Source organism: Stegostoma tigrinum, chromosome 1 (assembly GCF_030684315.1).
Source record: "Stegostoma tigrinum isolate sSteTig4 chromosome 1, sSteTig4.hap1, whole genome shotgun sequence".
NCBI lineage: Eukaryota > Metazoa > Chordata > Chondrichthyes > Orectolobiformes > Stegostomatidae > Stegostoma > Stegostoma tigrinum.
In genome coordinates this window covers 75,406,145-75,423,399 of record NC_081354.1, presented here as the reverse complement: position 1 = coordinate 75,423,399, position 17,255 = coordinate 75,406,145, and the positions used below count along the sequence as shown (strand labels likewise).

The following is a 17,255-nucleotide window of genomic DNA, read 5'->3' as shown; positions in this document are numbered from 1 at the left end:
CTTAATTTTTTTACGACTAAGTTTTCATGAAACAAAAGTACGTAGTTGATTTAGAAAGAAACTGATGTATGCTTGAAAACACAAAGTATTATACATAGAGAAAAGCAGGACTGTACAGTTGTCTTTGCGAAGAAGAACAGGTCAGACGGTGGCCATTATTTTTGCACTGTAATCCTTCATGATTCGATGCACGTAACTTGCCTGAAGTAATTGGTCACCAGGTTGCAGCCTTCCATCCACAGCAGCTGCACCACCAGGATGAACACTCTTTACAAAAGTACCACTTTCACCACCTATTAAGGAGAACCCTAATCTTCCTGTGATAGGCTTCTGTAGCTCAAAGTGCATCACATTATTCTATGGAGAGAGAGAAATAGTGGCACTGAATTTCCCTATGCAACCATGACTGCAATTTAAAATAATTAACTGAATACGAAAACTTTACAATATCTCTGCGAGACATGGCAAGATTCTACAAAATTGCAGCTCTTTTGTTTCCATTTTTTGAGTTTTGATGTCCTCCCAACACTGGTGATGATGCAAATCAATTTCTCAGAGATCAGTTTGCAAGCACAAGTGGCCAAAATTCTTAATTTGTCTTTGCTATATTTTAAGCAACACATTTCATACAATCTCATGTCAAAGTACTGTCCTTTGTTTTGACCGAGTATAATATTCACAAGGAACTAGATGGCTCACAGCAAATTATGTCTTTTAAAAATGGCTTTAATTTATTGTGTAAAGATATTTTGTTGGCCAAACATATGCAAATAATTCGGACTTCAAACTTAATTTCTGCAGAAATTATTTCTCCCATTAATGTACATAGTGATAAAATATAATCTTACCTCTGGTATCTTTACAGAGGATGCTTGATCGCATTCATTTTGACCATTTCCATATATATCTCCTAGAGACAGAAAGTGATACTTGGAAACTAAACTGATATATATGATGCTTGCAACTATTTAAAATAAATTCAAATCACCAGTAAAATAGCATTTGATTAATTATAATCATCTGAGCAAATCTATTCTTTGGGTTTAGCTCCTGTTGATCTGAAACTTGAGTCTGAATAAGAACTAGATAAAGCAATGTACTGATAACCTCAGAGATAATGGGAACTGCAGATGCTGGAGAATTCCAAGATAATAAAATGTGAGGCTGGATGAACACAGCAGGCCAAGCAGCATCTCAGGAGCACAAAAGTTGACGTTTCGGGCCTAGACCCTTCATCAGAGAGGGTACTGATAACCTCCTTGCCTTTGATGACTTAATCTTCAGAAACTCACCTTCAATCAAAACACCACTACTAGCATTTTCTCTTTATCACGTTCAGCTCTGCTATTATCCAAGGGAATTTAAAATTCTTGTCTTAATGTAAATACTCCTCCATGACTCACAAAAGACAGTGAGGATAAAGGAACAAAAACAGAAATTGCTAGAAGGCTCAGCAGGTCACACCTGGTGACAACTTACCCAAAACGTTAACTCTGATTTTTTTTCTTCGCAGATGCTGCCGGACCTGTTGAGCTTTTCCAGCAACTTCTGTTTCTGTTCCTGACTTACAGCAAGCGCAGTTCTTTTGATTTTTGAGGACAAAGGGATCTCTTTCAAGATGGCAGCTGACAACCAATGGGGTTCTGCAAGGGTCAGTGTTGGTCACTTTATACATTAACAATCTAGACAAAGATACTGGGGGAATTATTGCTAAGTTTACAGATGATGCAAAGATAGATGGAGGGACAAGTAGTATGCAGAAAGCAGGAAGGTTACAGAAGGGCTTGGGCAGGCAGGAAAGTGGATAAAGAGGTGGCAGAAGGAATGCAATGTGGGAGATCAGCCTCCTACTCTTCTGCTCCTCTGTGCCTTCTCTGCCTCTACCACAATCTGCTTGACAACAAATCAGCACTTTCATCTCATACAGAATAAAATACTGTTCCCTTTATATTGGCAGTCTTGTATATTTCCAGGGGTGCAAAATGAAAGTCTTCATTTTGGGAGAGGTGATTTGTGTGGTGATAATATCACCAGACTAGTAAATCAAAACCCCAGGTTAAAGTTCTGGGGACACGGGTCTGAATACTGCCACGATGGTGAAATCTGAATTCAATAAAAATCTCCAATTCAAAGTTAATCTAGTTGCGGCCATGTATCTATTCTCGATTTTTGGGAAAAACCCATCTGGGTCACTAATTTCCTCAGGAACGTAGAGTCAGGAGTAGAATCTTCAGACCCTCCAGCCTTGATCTTACTGAATGGCAGAGCAGGCTTGTCTGTAGCCTGACTCCATATGCCTGCCTTGGGCCGTATCCCCGGGTACCTAGCTAAATAAATTTAAACCGGAGATGAATTTTTAACAATTGAATTAGTATCAGCGGCCATTTGAGGAAGAGAATTCCAAACCTTCACTACTCTTCGTGTGTAAAAATGTTTTCTAACATCTCCCCTGAATGGCTTTGTCCTAAAATCATCAACCAGTGGAAATAGTTTATTTTTATCTAGGCTGCCTTTCCTAGTTAATATCCAGAAGATTATTACTTAACCTTTCAAACGCTAGGCAAATAAAGGTTTAATCTCAGCTCATAATGCAACCCCCGAAGCCCAGGTATCATCCCTGTAAATCCGCATTGAACTCCCTTTGCCACCCAATTTGTTGGGGTTGTTAAGAAGACATTTAGTGCGTTGGTTTCCATTGGCAGGGGGATTGAGTTTAAGAGCCGCGAGGCTATGCTGCAGCTCTATAAAACCCTGGTCAAACCACACTTGGAATATCGAGTTCAGTTCTGGTCACCTCATGATAGGAAGGATGTGAAAATTTTGGAGGAATTTTAATTTTGGCTGTACACTCTATCCTGTCCTTCAGCATCCTTATATTACTCATATAGGGAAGGAAATCTGCCGTTCTAATCTGGTCTGACTTACTTGTGACCCCACACCCACAGCAATGTGGTTGACTCTTAATTGCCCTCATAAATGGCCTCAACAGCCAATCAGTTCAATAGCACCTAGGGTTGGGCATTAAATGCAAACCTTGCCAGCACAAGCACACATCACATTAAAAAAAAACCCGAAGAAATCCTTGTAGTGTATCTGTGGCAAGAGGAAATTTTTCTGAAACTACTTGTCTTTCTGTACCTGAAAAGGACAAGCACTCACATATTTCTCTTTGGGCTTGCAATAGCATGTAAGTCTTTGCTACCCAAGTAAGAAGTTGTAATTTTGAGGGGGGTGCCTTGTGTAATGATACTCTGTGCTTTTACCTCCTGCACTCATCTTCAACTTGACTAAAAGATAGCATATTTAAGTCAGAAGATTGCAGTAAAGTGGAGATGAGGATTATCAGATCAGCTATCATTGTACTGAATGTGGAGCAGACTCAATGGGCTGAATGGCCTACTTCCATTTCTATGTCTTATGGACACTGCAGAGCTGAAGCATATAATCTACATCAACAATTTAATACAGTAATTCTTTATGCTATCTTTTTGGATGTTAAACCAATATCCTGTGTAAACGCACGATGTAAAGGGGCTGAAAGCACTATCTGAAAAGAGCAAGGGGTTTAGAACACAGAACAGAACAGTACAGCACAGTACAGGCCCTTCGGCCCACGATATTGTGCCAAACTTATACCCTAATCCTAAAGTTGCTCTAATCTCCACCCCTACCTTATACTATCATCCATATGCCTAGCTCAAAGCCACTTAAATGCTCCTAATGAGGCCGACTCCATTACCCTCTCCAGCAATGCATTCCTATCACTCTCTGAGTAAAGGACCGACCTCTGACATCTCCCCCTGTATCTACCTCCGCTCACTTTAAAACTATGCCCCCTTGTAATAGCCACCTCCACCCTAGGAAAAAGTCTCTGGCTGTCTATTCTATCTATACCTCTGATCATTTTGTACACCTCTATCAAATCACCTCTCATCCTTCACCATTCTAAAGAGAAAAAGCCCTAGCTCTCTCATCCTTTCCTCGTAAGACCTTCCCTCTATTCCAGGCAACATCCTGGTAAATCTCCGCTGACCTTTTCCAACGCTTCCACATCTTTCCTGTAATGAGGCGACCTGAACTGGACACAATACTCCAGATGCGGCTGACCCAGGCTTTTCTTTAGCTACAGCATAACTTCACGGCTCTTGAACTCAATCCCTCTATTAATGAAAGTTAACACACCATTCGCCTTCTTAATAACTCTATCCACCTGGATGGCAGCTTAAAGGGAACTGTGAACATGAGCCCCAAGATCCCTCTGCTCCTCCACACTGCCAAGAAGCTTTCCCTAAACCCTGTATTCTGCTTTCAAGTTTTTCCATCCAAAATGAATCTGCTCACTTTTCAGGGTTAAACTCCATCTGCTACTTATCAGCACAGCTCTGCATCCTATCAATGTTCCTTGTAACCTAGAACAGCCCTCTGTCCACAACAACGACCCATCTTCGTATCATCCGCGAACTTGCTAATCCACCCTTCTACCCCTTCACCCAAATCATTTACAAAAATCACAAATAGAAGAGGACCCAGAACAGATCCTTGTGGTACACGACTCGTAACAGAACTTCATGTTGAAAATTTTCCGTCCACTACCACCCTTTGTCTTCTAAGTGTCAGCCGAAACTGAATCCAATCTACCACACTTACCCCCTAACCCATCCCTCCTTACCTTCTGCATGAGCCCACCATGGGGAACCTTATCAAACGCCTTACTAAAAGTCACAATACCACATCCACAGCATTACCTTCATCCATTTGTTTGGTCACTTTTTCAAAGAATTCAAAAGGGTCTGTGAGGCATGATCTACCGCTCACAAATCCATGTTGACTGTCACAAACCAAACTGTGCCTATCCAAGTGATCATAAATCCTATCTCTCAGAGCTCCTTCCAAGACTAATTGGTCTGTAATTTCTGGGGTATACTTATCACCTTTTTTGAACAAGGGAACGACCTTTGCCTCTCTCCAATCTTCCGGCAGTGTACCTATGGACAGTGAGGATGAAAAGATCATCTCCAAAAGCCCTGTGATCTCTTCCCTCACTTCCCATAGAATCCTTGGATAAATCCCATCAGGCCCAGGGGACTTATCTATCTTCAAGTTCCTCAAAATTCCTTGTACATCTTCCTTACTAACATCTACCTCTTCTCACTGACCAGCTTGTTTCACATGGTCCTCCACTACAACTGGGTCCCTCTCAGTTGTGAATACTGAAGAAAAGTATTCATTAAAGGACCTCTCCTGTCTCTTTCGGCTCCATACACAAATTTCCTTTACAATCTTTGATCAGTCTTACCCTTTCTCTGGTCATTCTCTTATTCCTCATGAATGTGTAAAAAGCCTTGGAGTTTTCCGTGATCCTATTTATGAAGGTTTTCTCATGCCCCCCTTATAACTCTCCTAAGCAGTTTCTTCAGCTCCTTCCTGGATAACTTGTATCTCTTTAAAGCCTTTTCCGATCGTTGTTTCCTGAACCTTATATAAGCATCCTTCTTCCTCTTAACCAGTCAATCGACCTCTCTTGAGAACCAAGGTTCTCTCACTCGAGCACATCTTCCCCGCCTGGTAGGGACAAACATATCGAGCACACGCATTATGCATTCCTTAAACAATCTTCACGTTTCAATAGTGTTCTTCCCTGACAGCATCTGTTCCCAATTTACGTTACCCAGTTCTTGCCTGACAGAATTATAATTAGCCTTCCCCCAATTATGAACCTTACTCTGCTGTATATACCTATCCTTTTCCAGGACTATTGTAAAAGTAACAAAGCTATGATCGCTGCCACCAAAATGCTCTCCTACAACAGGTCTAGCACTTGGCCCGGATCATTGTCAAGCCCCAAATCCAAAGTGGTCTCTCCTCATGTTGGTCTGTATACATACCATGTCAGGAATCCTTCCTGAATGCACTGGACAAATCCGCTCCATCTAAACTATTACAACTAAAATGTTTCCAATCAATATTTGGAAAGTTGTAGTCATCCATAACTACAGCCCTGCGACCTCTGCACATTTCCAGTATCTGCCTCCCAATCCGCTCCTCCACTTCTCTGCATCTATTCGGGGGTCTGTAAAAAAACCCCCAAAGTGACTGCTCCTTTCTTGTTCTGGACCTCAACCCAAACTAACTCTGGAGATATATCATTCTCGAATTGCCTTTCTGTAGCTGCTATACTAGCCCTGATAGCGATGTCACTCCCCTACCTCTTTTTCAACTTTCCCTATTTCTTTTAAAGCATCTAAATCCTGGAACTTCCAACAACCATTCCTCTCCCTGAGTTATGCAAGTTTCTGTCATGGCCACAACATCGTAGTTCCAAGTACCAACTCATGCTCTAAGTTCATCTGCCTTATTTCTGATACTTCTAGCTTTGAAGAATATACACCTCAAATCATCTGTCTCCATAATTACGCACCATCAAACGCATTTCTTTTTAAACAACCTGAGTCCCTGTTGGGCTTGTTGGAAGGCTGAATACCTCATCCTCTGAATTATAAATCCAGTTCCCCACCCCCTGCCAAGGTTAAACCATCCTGTACAACTCAACAGTACAGCACAGAACAGGCCCTTCAGCCCACAATGTTGTGCCAACCATTGATTCGCATGTATGCGCCCTCAAATTTCTGTGACCATATGCATGTCCAGCAGTTTCTTAAATGACCCCAATGACCTTGCTTCCACAACTGCTGCTGGCAACGCATTCCACGCTCTCACAACTCTCTGTGTAAAGAACCCGCCTCTGACATCCCCTCTATACTTTCCACCAACCAGCTCTAAACTATGATCCCTCGTGCTAGCCATTTCTGCCCTGGGAAATAGTCTCTGGCTATCAACTCTATCTATGCCTCTCATTATCTTGTATACCTCAATTAGGTCCCCTCTCCTCCTCCTTTTCTCCAATGAAAAGAGACCAAGCTCAGTCAACCTCTCTTCATAAGATAAGCCCTCCAGTCCAGGCAGCATCCTGGTAAACCTCCTCTGAACCCTCTCCAAAGCATCCACATCTTTCCTATAATACGGCGACCAGAACTGGATGCAGTATTCCAAGTGCGGTCTAACCAAAGCTTTATAGAGCTGCAACAAGATCTCACGACTCTTAAACTCAATCCCCCTGTTAATGAAAGCCAAAACACCATATGCTTTCTTAACAACCCTGTCCACTTGGATGGCCATTTTAAGGGATCTATGTATCTGCACACCAAGATCCCTCTGTTCCTCCACACTACCAAGAATCCTATCCTTAATCCTGTACTCAGCTTTCAAATTCGACCTTCCAAAATGCATCACCTCGCATTTATCCAGGTTGAACTCCATCTGCCACCTCTCAGCCCATCTCTGCATCCTGTCAATGTCCCGCTGCAGCCTACAACAGCCCTCTATACTGTCAACGACACCTCCGACCTTTGTGTCGTCTGCAAACTTGCTGACCCATCCTTCAATCCCCTCATCCAAGTCATTAATAAAAATTACAAACAGCAGAGGCCCAAGGACAGAGCCCTGTGGAACACCACTCACCACTGACTTCCAGGCAGAATATTTTCCTTCTACTACCACTCGCTGTCTTCTGTTGGCCAGCCAATTCTGTATCCAAGCAGCTAAGTTCCCCTGTATCCCATTCCTCCTGACCTTCTGAATGAGCCAATTTGTGCCCTTCCAGTTCAGGTGCAACCCGTCTTTACTGTACAGATCTCACCTTCCTCAGAATATGCTCCAATTATCCACAAAATAGAAGCCCTCCCTCCGACATGGGCCCTGTAGCCACGTGTTTAGCTGCACTCTCTCCCTATTTCTTACCTTGTTATCATGTGGCACTGTTAGTAATCCAGACATAACTACCCTGTTTGTCCTGGGCTTCAGCTTCCGACCTAACTCCCTGTACTCGTTTTTCACATTCTCAGTCCGTTTTCTACTTATGTCATTGGTACCGATGGTTGCTCACCCTCCCCATTAAAGATCTTGAACTTCATGCACCCTGGCATCCAGGAGGCAATATACCGTTTGTTTATCTCGTCTGCGTCCACAGGACCACCTGTCTGTGTCTCTTACTATTGAATTCCCCTCTACAACTACTTTCCCATTCTCCCCCCTTCCCTTCTGTGGCCACAGGGCCAAGCTCAGTGCCAGAGACCTGTCCACTACGGCCTTCCCTGGTAGGTTCCCCCCGCCAACAATATTCAAAACTCTCTACTTATTGTTGAGGGGAACGGCCACAGGGTATCCCTGCACTGTCCACCTATGCCCTTACCCTTCCTGACAGTCACCCAGCTACCTTTCTCCTGTACCTTGGGTGTGTCCAACTACCTATAACTCCTCTCTATCACCCCCTCAGCCTCCCGAATGATCCGGAGTTCATCAAGCTCCAGCGGTTTTTGAGGAGCTGGAGTTGGGTGCACTTCTAGCGGGTGAAGTCAGAGGGGACACCAGCAGTGACCCTTACCTCCCACATCCTGCAAGAGGAGCATGCAACTGCCCTCGCTTTCATTCCCTCTACTCTAGATTTCCAGAAGAATAAACAAAAAGTTCATCAGTTCTTCTGATGAACTGATCAAAATTCAGCTTGAACCAACCCCACCAAAATTATGTTACTGGTTTTGCCTAACACTAATTATATGTTCAAAGATACACGCAGTACATTACACGTATAGGTTTTAGGTGGGATACTATCCTCAGCAATGACGTTAACCATCCAAGACACACACCCCATTCACCACATTTGGAAATTTGTTTTCTTCACTACTGGAACACCAGTGGTAAAAGTGAATATTGTTCATGGAGTCATACAGTCCTACAGCACAGAGGCGTGCCCTTTGGCCCAAATGCGTCCATGCCAACCAAAATGTCCATCCACGCTAACCTCATTTCCCTGCACTTGGCCCATATCCATCTAAATCTTTGCTGTCCATGTATTTCTCAAAATTCCTTTTAAATGTTGTTAATATACCTGCCTTAATCACTTCTGCTGGCAGCTCATTCATTTGCATACCACCTCTGTAAAAAGGTTGCCCCTCAGGTTCCCATGTATTCTTTTCCCTCTTACTTAAACTGATGCTCTTTAGTCCTCGATTCCCCAACTCATGATCGTGTACACTTCTATAAGATTGCTCCTCAGTCTCCTATGCTCTAAAGAGATAAGACCTAGATTGTCCAACTTCTCTCATAACTCAGCCCTTCAGTCCTGGCACATCTTTGTAAATTGTTTTGGCACTGTTTCCAGTTTAAAAGCAGATTAAATGCAGAAACGAAGGTTCCTTCAACAACGTCTCCCAAAATGACTCTAGAACCCAGAAACTTAAGGCCAACAGACACATGGGAACTGGCAATTTGCCCTCCAACCCACGCAATACCATAACTCAGAAATATCTAGCTGTTCCTTCAGTGTCGCTGGGTCAAAGTCGTGCAACTTCCTCCTAAATGGCATTGTGGTTGTATCTGCAAATAGCCAGCAGCAGCTCAAGAAGGAGCTCACCACATGTTCTCAAGGACAATAAACAGTAGCCTCAACATCAAACAAATGAATCTGAATTTCAGAGTAATATTAGTCTTTACAAAAGTGTTGTTATCTTCCCATACTTGAAAAGTACCTTTCAGTGTGGCTTTATATTGACTAAGAGCAAATTTGAAATTTTAAAAATATAAGATCCAAAGAAGTTTAAAGATATTTCATTCAAAACGTACCATTAACTTCAACAGATTCATTAAGCTTTATGCGCTTGTCACTGCACTGAACAGAAGACTCGATTACTTTTGCAAATACAGGCTCTCCATCTCTGCAAAATTTTAAAAAAAAGCAACATCCTTAAAATTAAATGACGCTAAGACCGAGAAAATTATTCACAAAAGAAACATTCATCTCATGTCATGTGTCATCACATTTACCTAAAATTTAATCTCACTTTTTGTTAGCGTTTAATAAAATTATATCTATTACAGCATAGCAGAAGTATATTTACTACTTACTTGACACAACAAACGTACAGTTCTGGGTGGTGGGACAGAGCTGACAGGAGGAGATGTGCGTGGGGAAGTCAGCAATTACTCAATCATTTTGGTCATTTCAGGAAAACATTCAACAGGTCATTTTTCACTGAATTATAGTGCAGAAGAGATTTTGATTCAGCTGTTAATGATGCATCTCTTCTGATTTTAACTTTCTTTTGTAAAGACTTCCTTTTATTTTTGTGTTTTTCTTTTAAAAACAAGCTATAGACCGGAAAAAGAGCTGCATTAAAACCAGTATTTAAATGGGTGAGTGTATGCTCTGAAAGCAAGTAACCTGATATCCATGTTGTGCATTGTGGAAGCAACTGGTTGGATAAAGAGTAATTGAAACTTGAGTTGCAGATGATTTGGAGACAACGGGTGTACAAATGCAGGAGTATGACTGATCTATGTCCCAGTTATAATCTAGCCTCCCAACCTGCCTTGCTACCTTTCAACTCGTCTACCGTCACAACAGGTCCAAGGCAGACACCATCTCCCTGGCCCTACACTCATTCCTGGAACATCTGGATAACAAGGATACTTATGTCAGGCACCTACTTATTGACTACAATTCCACCTACAACACCATAATTCCAACCAAACCAATCTACAAACTCCAAGAACGAGGTCTGTATTCCACCTTCCGCAACTGGACTCCTGACTTCCTGACCCATAGACCGCAATCAATGATAACAGGCAAGAACACCTCCTCCACGATAACCCACAATACTGGCGCCCTACATGGCTGCGTACTCAGCCTTCTTCCATGCTCCGCAAATGCGCATGACTGTGTGGCCAAATACCATCCCAACCACAACTACAAGTTCACTGACAACTCCACCGTTGTAGGCCGGGTCTCAAACAAAGAAGAGACAGAATACAGGAAAGTGATAGAGTACTTGGCGGCATGATGTAAAGAACAACCTCTCCCTCAATGTTAGCAAACCAAAATAGCTGGTCATGGGCTTCATGCAGCAAGGTGGAGGGCATGCCCCTACTTACATCTATGGTGCTGAGGTAGAGATAGTTAACAGTTCAGTAATGATCACCAACAATCTGTCCTGGTCCACCGATGTTGATGCCACAGTCAAGAAAGCACAACAATGCATCTATTTCCTCAGGAGGCTAAGGAAATTCAGCATGCCCATAAAGACTCATACTAATTTTTATGGGTGAACCACAGAAAGCATCCTATCTGGATACATCATGGCTTGGTTTGGCAACTACTCTGCCCAGGATGGTAACAACTACAGAAAGATGTGAACTCAGTCCAATTCATCATGTAAGCCAATGTTCTATCCGCTGACTCGATACTTCTTGCTGCCTCAGTAAGTCTGCCAACATAATCAAAGACCCCTCCTGCTCCAGTTATAATCTCTTCCAACATCTTCTGTTGGGCAGAAGATACAAAAACTTAAATCATACATAACAACAGATTCAGGAACAGCTTCTTCCCTACTATTATTAGACTTCCGAATGGATATTTAAATTTGATGTTGATCTTGCTCTTTCGGCACCTTCCCTGCAGTCGTAACTTTGCATTCTTCAGTCTGTTCTATTACTCTAATTCACTTTTTACGGTAGGATCTGACATATGACAATAATGAATCAAATCAAAGCAAATAATTGACGGAGATCTTTTGCCTGCCAACAAGAGTATGATTGTTTCTCAAGTAGTTGAAAAACTTGGAGCTGGGAACAAGTTGGAGAGATAGAAAGTGAGAAGTGTTCAACTCTTCCCCAGCACAGGAGTGGTCTCTCTATTCTTTGCCGTCAAAACTAACTTTAAATCCTGAAGAAAACCAAGACTTGTTGCAGGCAGTGATTTTTAACTGACTTTTTATATGTGACCAGCTATCTTGTGTCTCTTAACCGGTGGATGCATCTGAAGAAAGACGAGTGAAGCAAAGTGCTGACCAACAGAAAAGTCATAAGGGTCAGCTCAACTACAGGGTACCGGGGAATTAAGACTAGAACTGTCTTTTTACTTTTTCCTCTCTGTCAATGACTTATTTTTCTCCTGTTTACCTGCCTGTCTATGTGTAAGGGGAAGTTTATAACAGGAATGAGCATTTTAATTATTACAACTGCACGCTGACAATTTATAACAGGTTACCTGCAGCTGGAGTTTAATTACTTGTAGTAAAGAACAATTCTTGTTCAGTACTGAAACTTGGTTAATGATTTCCATCAGCTTCAGCCTGAAAGTCAAGTAATAGGGAACATTGCAAACTTTATGAAATCTTTGATTTTGGTGACGACTTCACGAATTGCAGGGATCAATTTCTCGCCTCTCACCCCAGTGAATCAAAACAAATTGTAGTCTATCATTTGGAGGGTAGAGATATGGGATTCACAGACAGGATGACATGGTGGCCCAGCAATTAGCATTGCTGCCTCGCAATGACAGGGATCCAGGTTCAATTCCACCCTTGGGCAACCGCGTGAAGTCTGCGCATTCTCCCCGTGTCTATGATTCTATGGTAATGTGAGCACAGATACAAATAGTCTATTCTGTAAACCTCCTGGTCTATAGGTATCATGATAAAGGCAGCTGTGGCCTACTGCAGGAGCAAAGGAGGAAGGTGACAGAGAGAAAAGGGAAAGGAGGTGGCAATTAACAGATAAAAATCTGTAGACTGATCTTAGGAAATCGAAAATAGAGAAACACTTTTGCTACTTTTTTAAAGTATAATTTGAATTACTCCCTTGACAAACAGATGTTTAACAACAATCACAATAGTAGAAAATGGGTGCAATAATAGATGTTAGAGGAATTAATTGTTTCGTCCAATGTCATGCACATTTTTTGAAACAGGTCAATAGAAATAAAGTAGTAATGTGCAATCATTCAAAAGGACTGCATACTATATGCTGCTAATTAGCAGAACTAAATTAACACAAGAGAACTGTAAAACTATTGCTATATATTTTGCAATGCCATACTGTGCAACAAGAATACAAACCATACAATTTAAACAGTATTTATGATACCTTGTGGCTTTTAAAGTCACAATGGGGCCTGCATTTTGAAGAGTTCTCCTTGCCTCGTTTGTGGTCATTCCATGTGTGCTAACACCATTTATATGATGGATAATATCCAATAGTTGCAGACTTCCTTCTTTATCAGCAGCTGAACCTGGGGTAATGCCACTTACGTAAACTGACTGGCATGCAGTATCACTGCCTCCTGCCACAGATAAGCCTGTACAAAAGAGAAGCTTTATTCAGTTACAATTTAACTTTAGGAAATAAACTACTTAATCCATTTCAAGTTGTAATAATCTAAGATCCACAGAACACATTTTCAACAGTGATTCATTTTTCCTGAAAACCAGAAAAGATATTGAGTGACTGTTATCATGCCAAAGTGGAAAATCTACAACTGTAAACTGTGCATCCCTAAGTCTTTTCACTGCAACTGAAATAAAAAAACTCTATTGTACGCACAGTTCTTGGCATGTAATCTTTCAAACATAGATCATGAAAACTAATTAAACTGTTTAACACCGTAAAATCCTCGATCATTTTCGGACTGGATCTTTGAATTAAATTCTGATCAATTTCAAAGCAGATATCATTAATAACTACACGCTAATGCAAACATAATTAAATATCTAAATTAAAATCTGCAGCCATTACATGGATTGAGCATATGAACCCAAACTAAAGGATAAGTTGGTGTCGGGATCTCATTAAAAAGATACAGGCATGTACCTTCTTCAATAGTGGTGCACCTCTTACGTGGGAGCTGGCATCAGGTAAATGGAAGAAATCCTGCGACTCTGTTGCTACTGAACAGCAGCTAATGCCTTTTGAACAATAGGTACATTTGAAAGAAGCACTGAAAGGGCGCCCCTTAACTTTACCAATGTTCCAAGGAGAACCTGGTGTCAACACTGAACAGGAGGGGGTTCCTTCTGCCATAGGAACAGAAAATCCTTCAGAAGCACATCCACTGCCAGTGGAATGAAATCACGTAGGAGATCAATGTCAAATATTTAGTTCAAAGGACATGGATTTAATATTACAAAAATGTTCAATAACCTCATCAGAATGGTCAAGGATAAGAATATTGTTTTTACTCTTTGCTAACAGGTCCAACGTCTATACTAATACCACGTCTGCTCTCCATTCTCCTTTATATTTCTGCAATTAACACATCATATTCCCACACAGTATAACTACCTTCGCACATTGGCCAGTTGTTTAAATTCATTTGTTTTTAAAATTCCTGCCATCAGCACAAATAAAAGCAAAATACACACACATTTATATTTGCTGCGAACCGAATGAAATTTGGAAGGTTGGGCAGAAGCAAGATAACCAGAGGCAGTAGTAAAGACGATGGTAATAAAGGATGCAAAAATGTTGGTGTGAGGGATTGTAGAGATTATTTGGATGAAAAACTCTTATGAGGCACTGGCAATTGACACTGCATCTACTCTTCATGTTGCTCAGGTGGCAGAACCGTTGTTTCTCCATTAGGACAAAGTTATGTAGCATGCATTAGAGGATTTCAAATCTGGATATGCTCTGGGCACTGCACTGCAAAAAGCCTGCCCAAACGGCCAGACAGCCGCGAGTTCCTGCTGAAGTCACTGACTGCAGTGTCAAAGGAGCCTGGGCATAAAATATCAGGCTCATGGTCACCGGGTATTCTGTCTGTGATTTGGTGCAAGGTTGGATTTACACTTGTAGGAGGGGACACAGCTCGGTGATAAGTTTCTTTGGTAAAGTGAAGGTGACTTAGCTGTTGCTGCCCAAAATGTTCAGCCAAAAATGTTCCTTAAAGACCTGTGATGGATTAACCTCCTATGCGGTGTTCTTCTTCCCCACCCCCCCCCACCGCCACTCTTCACCCAGCTACTCCTTCCTTTTCCTGCCTATCTTGCCACCTTCCCTCATTCTCCAACCCTAAAGGCAGCCCTACTGAGTTGCGCACACTTGTGGTACAGCCGACGTGAAAGTTGCAAAATAGCACAGTATCAGCAAAATCTACTTCTCACAGTCAGAATTAGGTCAGGAATCTGGCTAAAACTTACAAGAGATTAACCAGCAGCTGATATGGACAAAGTAGCAACTGAATTGTAAATAATGAATGAACCCCTTAAAACAATACAGCAAAGGGGTCTTTTCTGCACACAAGGGCATGAGTCATTGAGTGCGATTAGCACATAATGAAGCACTTTTTGAGATAGCCCACATCACAGCGTAACACATTGGCAAGTGTGCTGGGTGTCTATGGAGCAGCTTGATCCTGAAAACACACTAGGAGACTTCAACCTGTCATGTTACATACTTAGGTGCCTGTTTAGCATCTGAAAGGGTGTCAGTGTCATAAATTCTTCTCGGCTCTCATTATTCACCAACTTTGCAATATCCTCAAATTACTCTGGTTGTAATTAGACACAGCTCAGTTGGTAGCACTGTTGCCTCCGTGTCACAGAGTTTCAGGTTTCACCCCACGAACTGAGCACATGAATATCAATGTCAACACCTAGTGCCCTAAGCCAGGAAACACTGTGGCACAAGTAGTGTTGTCTTTCAGAAGATAAACGAACACCCTGTCTGCCCTTTCATACAGACATAAATGAATATCTGAAGATGACTTTAAGACATAAAAGCAGAAATAGTCTGTTCAGCCCATCAAATCAGTTCCACCATTCAAAGAGATCATGACTGATCTGATTATTCTCAGTTCCACCTTCCTGCCTTTCCCTATAATCCTGGCCATCTCAGCCTGAATGTACTTAGTGATCCAGCCTTAACAGTCCTCTGTGGTAAAGAATTCCACAGATTTACTGTCCCCTGAGAAGAGGAGCAGGACAGTTTTGCCTGGTGCCCTGGCCAATAATTATCTTCCCAACCCCAAAAAAACACCCACAATACCACCCCACCAACCTCCGGATACAACGCATCATCCTCCGACACTTCCGCCATCTACAATCTGACCCCATCACCCAAGCCATTTTTCCATCCCCACCCTTGTCTGCCTTCCGGAGAGACCACTCTCTCCATGGCTCCCTTGTCCGCTCCACACTCCCCACCAACCCCACCACAGCTGGCACCTTCCCCTGCAACCGCAGGAAGTGCTACACTTGCCCCCACACCTCCTCCCTCACTCCCATCCCAGGCCCCAAGATGACTTTCCATATTAAGCAGATGTTTGCCTGCACATCTGCCAATGTCATACACTGTATCCATTGTACCCGGTGTGGCTTCCTCTACATTGGGGAAACCAAGCAGAGGCTTGGGGACCGCTTTGCAGAACACCTCCGCTTGGTTCGCAATAAACAACTGCATCTCCCAGCTGCAAACCATTTTAACTCCCCCTCCCATTCTTTAGATGACATGCCCATCATGGGCCTCCTGCAGTGCCACAATGATGCCACCCGAAGGCTGCAGGAACAGCAACTCATACTCTGCTTGGGAACCCTGCAGCCCAATGGTATCAATGTGGACTTCACAAGATTCAAAATCTCCCCTTCCCCCACTGCATCCCAAAACCAGCCCAGCCTGTCTCTGCCTCCCTAACCTGTTCTTCCTCTCACCGATCCCTTCTTCCCACCTCAAGCCGCACTTCCATTTCCTACGTACTACCTCATCCTGCCTCCTTGGCCTGTCCATCTTCCCTGGACTGACCTATCCCCTCCCTACCTCCCCACCTATACTCTCCTCTCCACCTATCTTCTTTGCTCTCCGTCTTCGGTCCGCCTCCCCGCCTCTCCCTATTTATTCCAGAACCCTCTCCGATGAAGGGTCTACGCTCGAAACATCAGCTTTTGTGCTCCTGAGATGCTGCTTGGCCTGCTGTGTTCACCCAGCTTCACACTTTGTTATCCCACAGAAACAGATTACCTGGTCATTATCACATTGTAGTCTGTGGGAGCTGGTTATACACAATGACTGCTCGGTTTCCTACACTCCTACAGCGACTGGATTTCAAATGCACTTCATTAATATGTCTCAAAGAATTTCCTAGGCAAAGTCATGAAGTGGAAATGAATTCAAATCTTTCTTTCTGAATTAAATTAAGATACCGAGTTTATCATTTCCCAATTCTGATTTACTTCCCTTTTTGCGTATAGACACCATATGGGCCTCTCTGCATTTAGTGGGAAAAATCAAAGGCATGCCAAAACTCTTGCCTATTTTCTTGATTCTTAGCAATGCACCAGATTGAAACTGATGTTTTAATCTGTAACTTTGCTCAGGTTTATTTTTCTCCAGAAAATTCACTTGTCTGATACAAAAGGAAACTAAAAAAC

At 42.4% G+C, this 17,255-nt stretch overlaps 1 protein-coding gene across 9 annotated transcripts in view; it reads right to left on the bottom strand.

Annotated features, from left to right (window-relative positions):
* The window catches only part of ptpn13 (protein tyrosine phosphatase non-receptor type 13), a 224,979-nt gene that overhangs the window by 43,768 nt on the left and 163,956 nt on the right, over window positions 1–17,255 (bottom strand). For 8 of the 9 annotated variants that reach the window (XM_048534137.2, XM_048534154.2, XM_048534169.2 and 5 more), the window contains 4 exons: window positions 12,979–13,189; window positions 9,679–9,770; window positions 849–910; window positions 202–357 (listed from right to left, as the gene is read on the bottom strand). In XM_048534137.2, the coding sequence (XP_048390094.1) occupies window positions 202–357; window positions 849–910; window positions 9,679–9,770; window positions 12,979–13,189 (521 nt within the window). The remainder of the gene's footprint in view (window positions 1–201; window positions 358–848; window positions 911–9,678; window positions 9,771–12,978; window positions 13,190–17,255) is intronic. The other variant, XM_048534197.2, reaches the window with a different exon arrangement.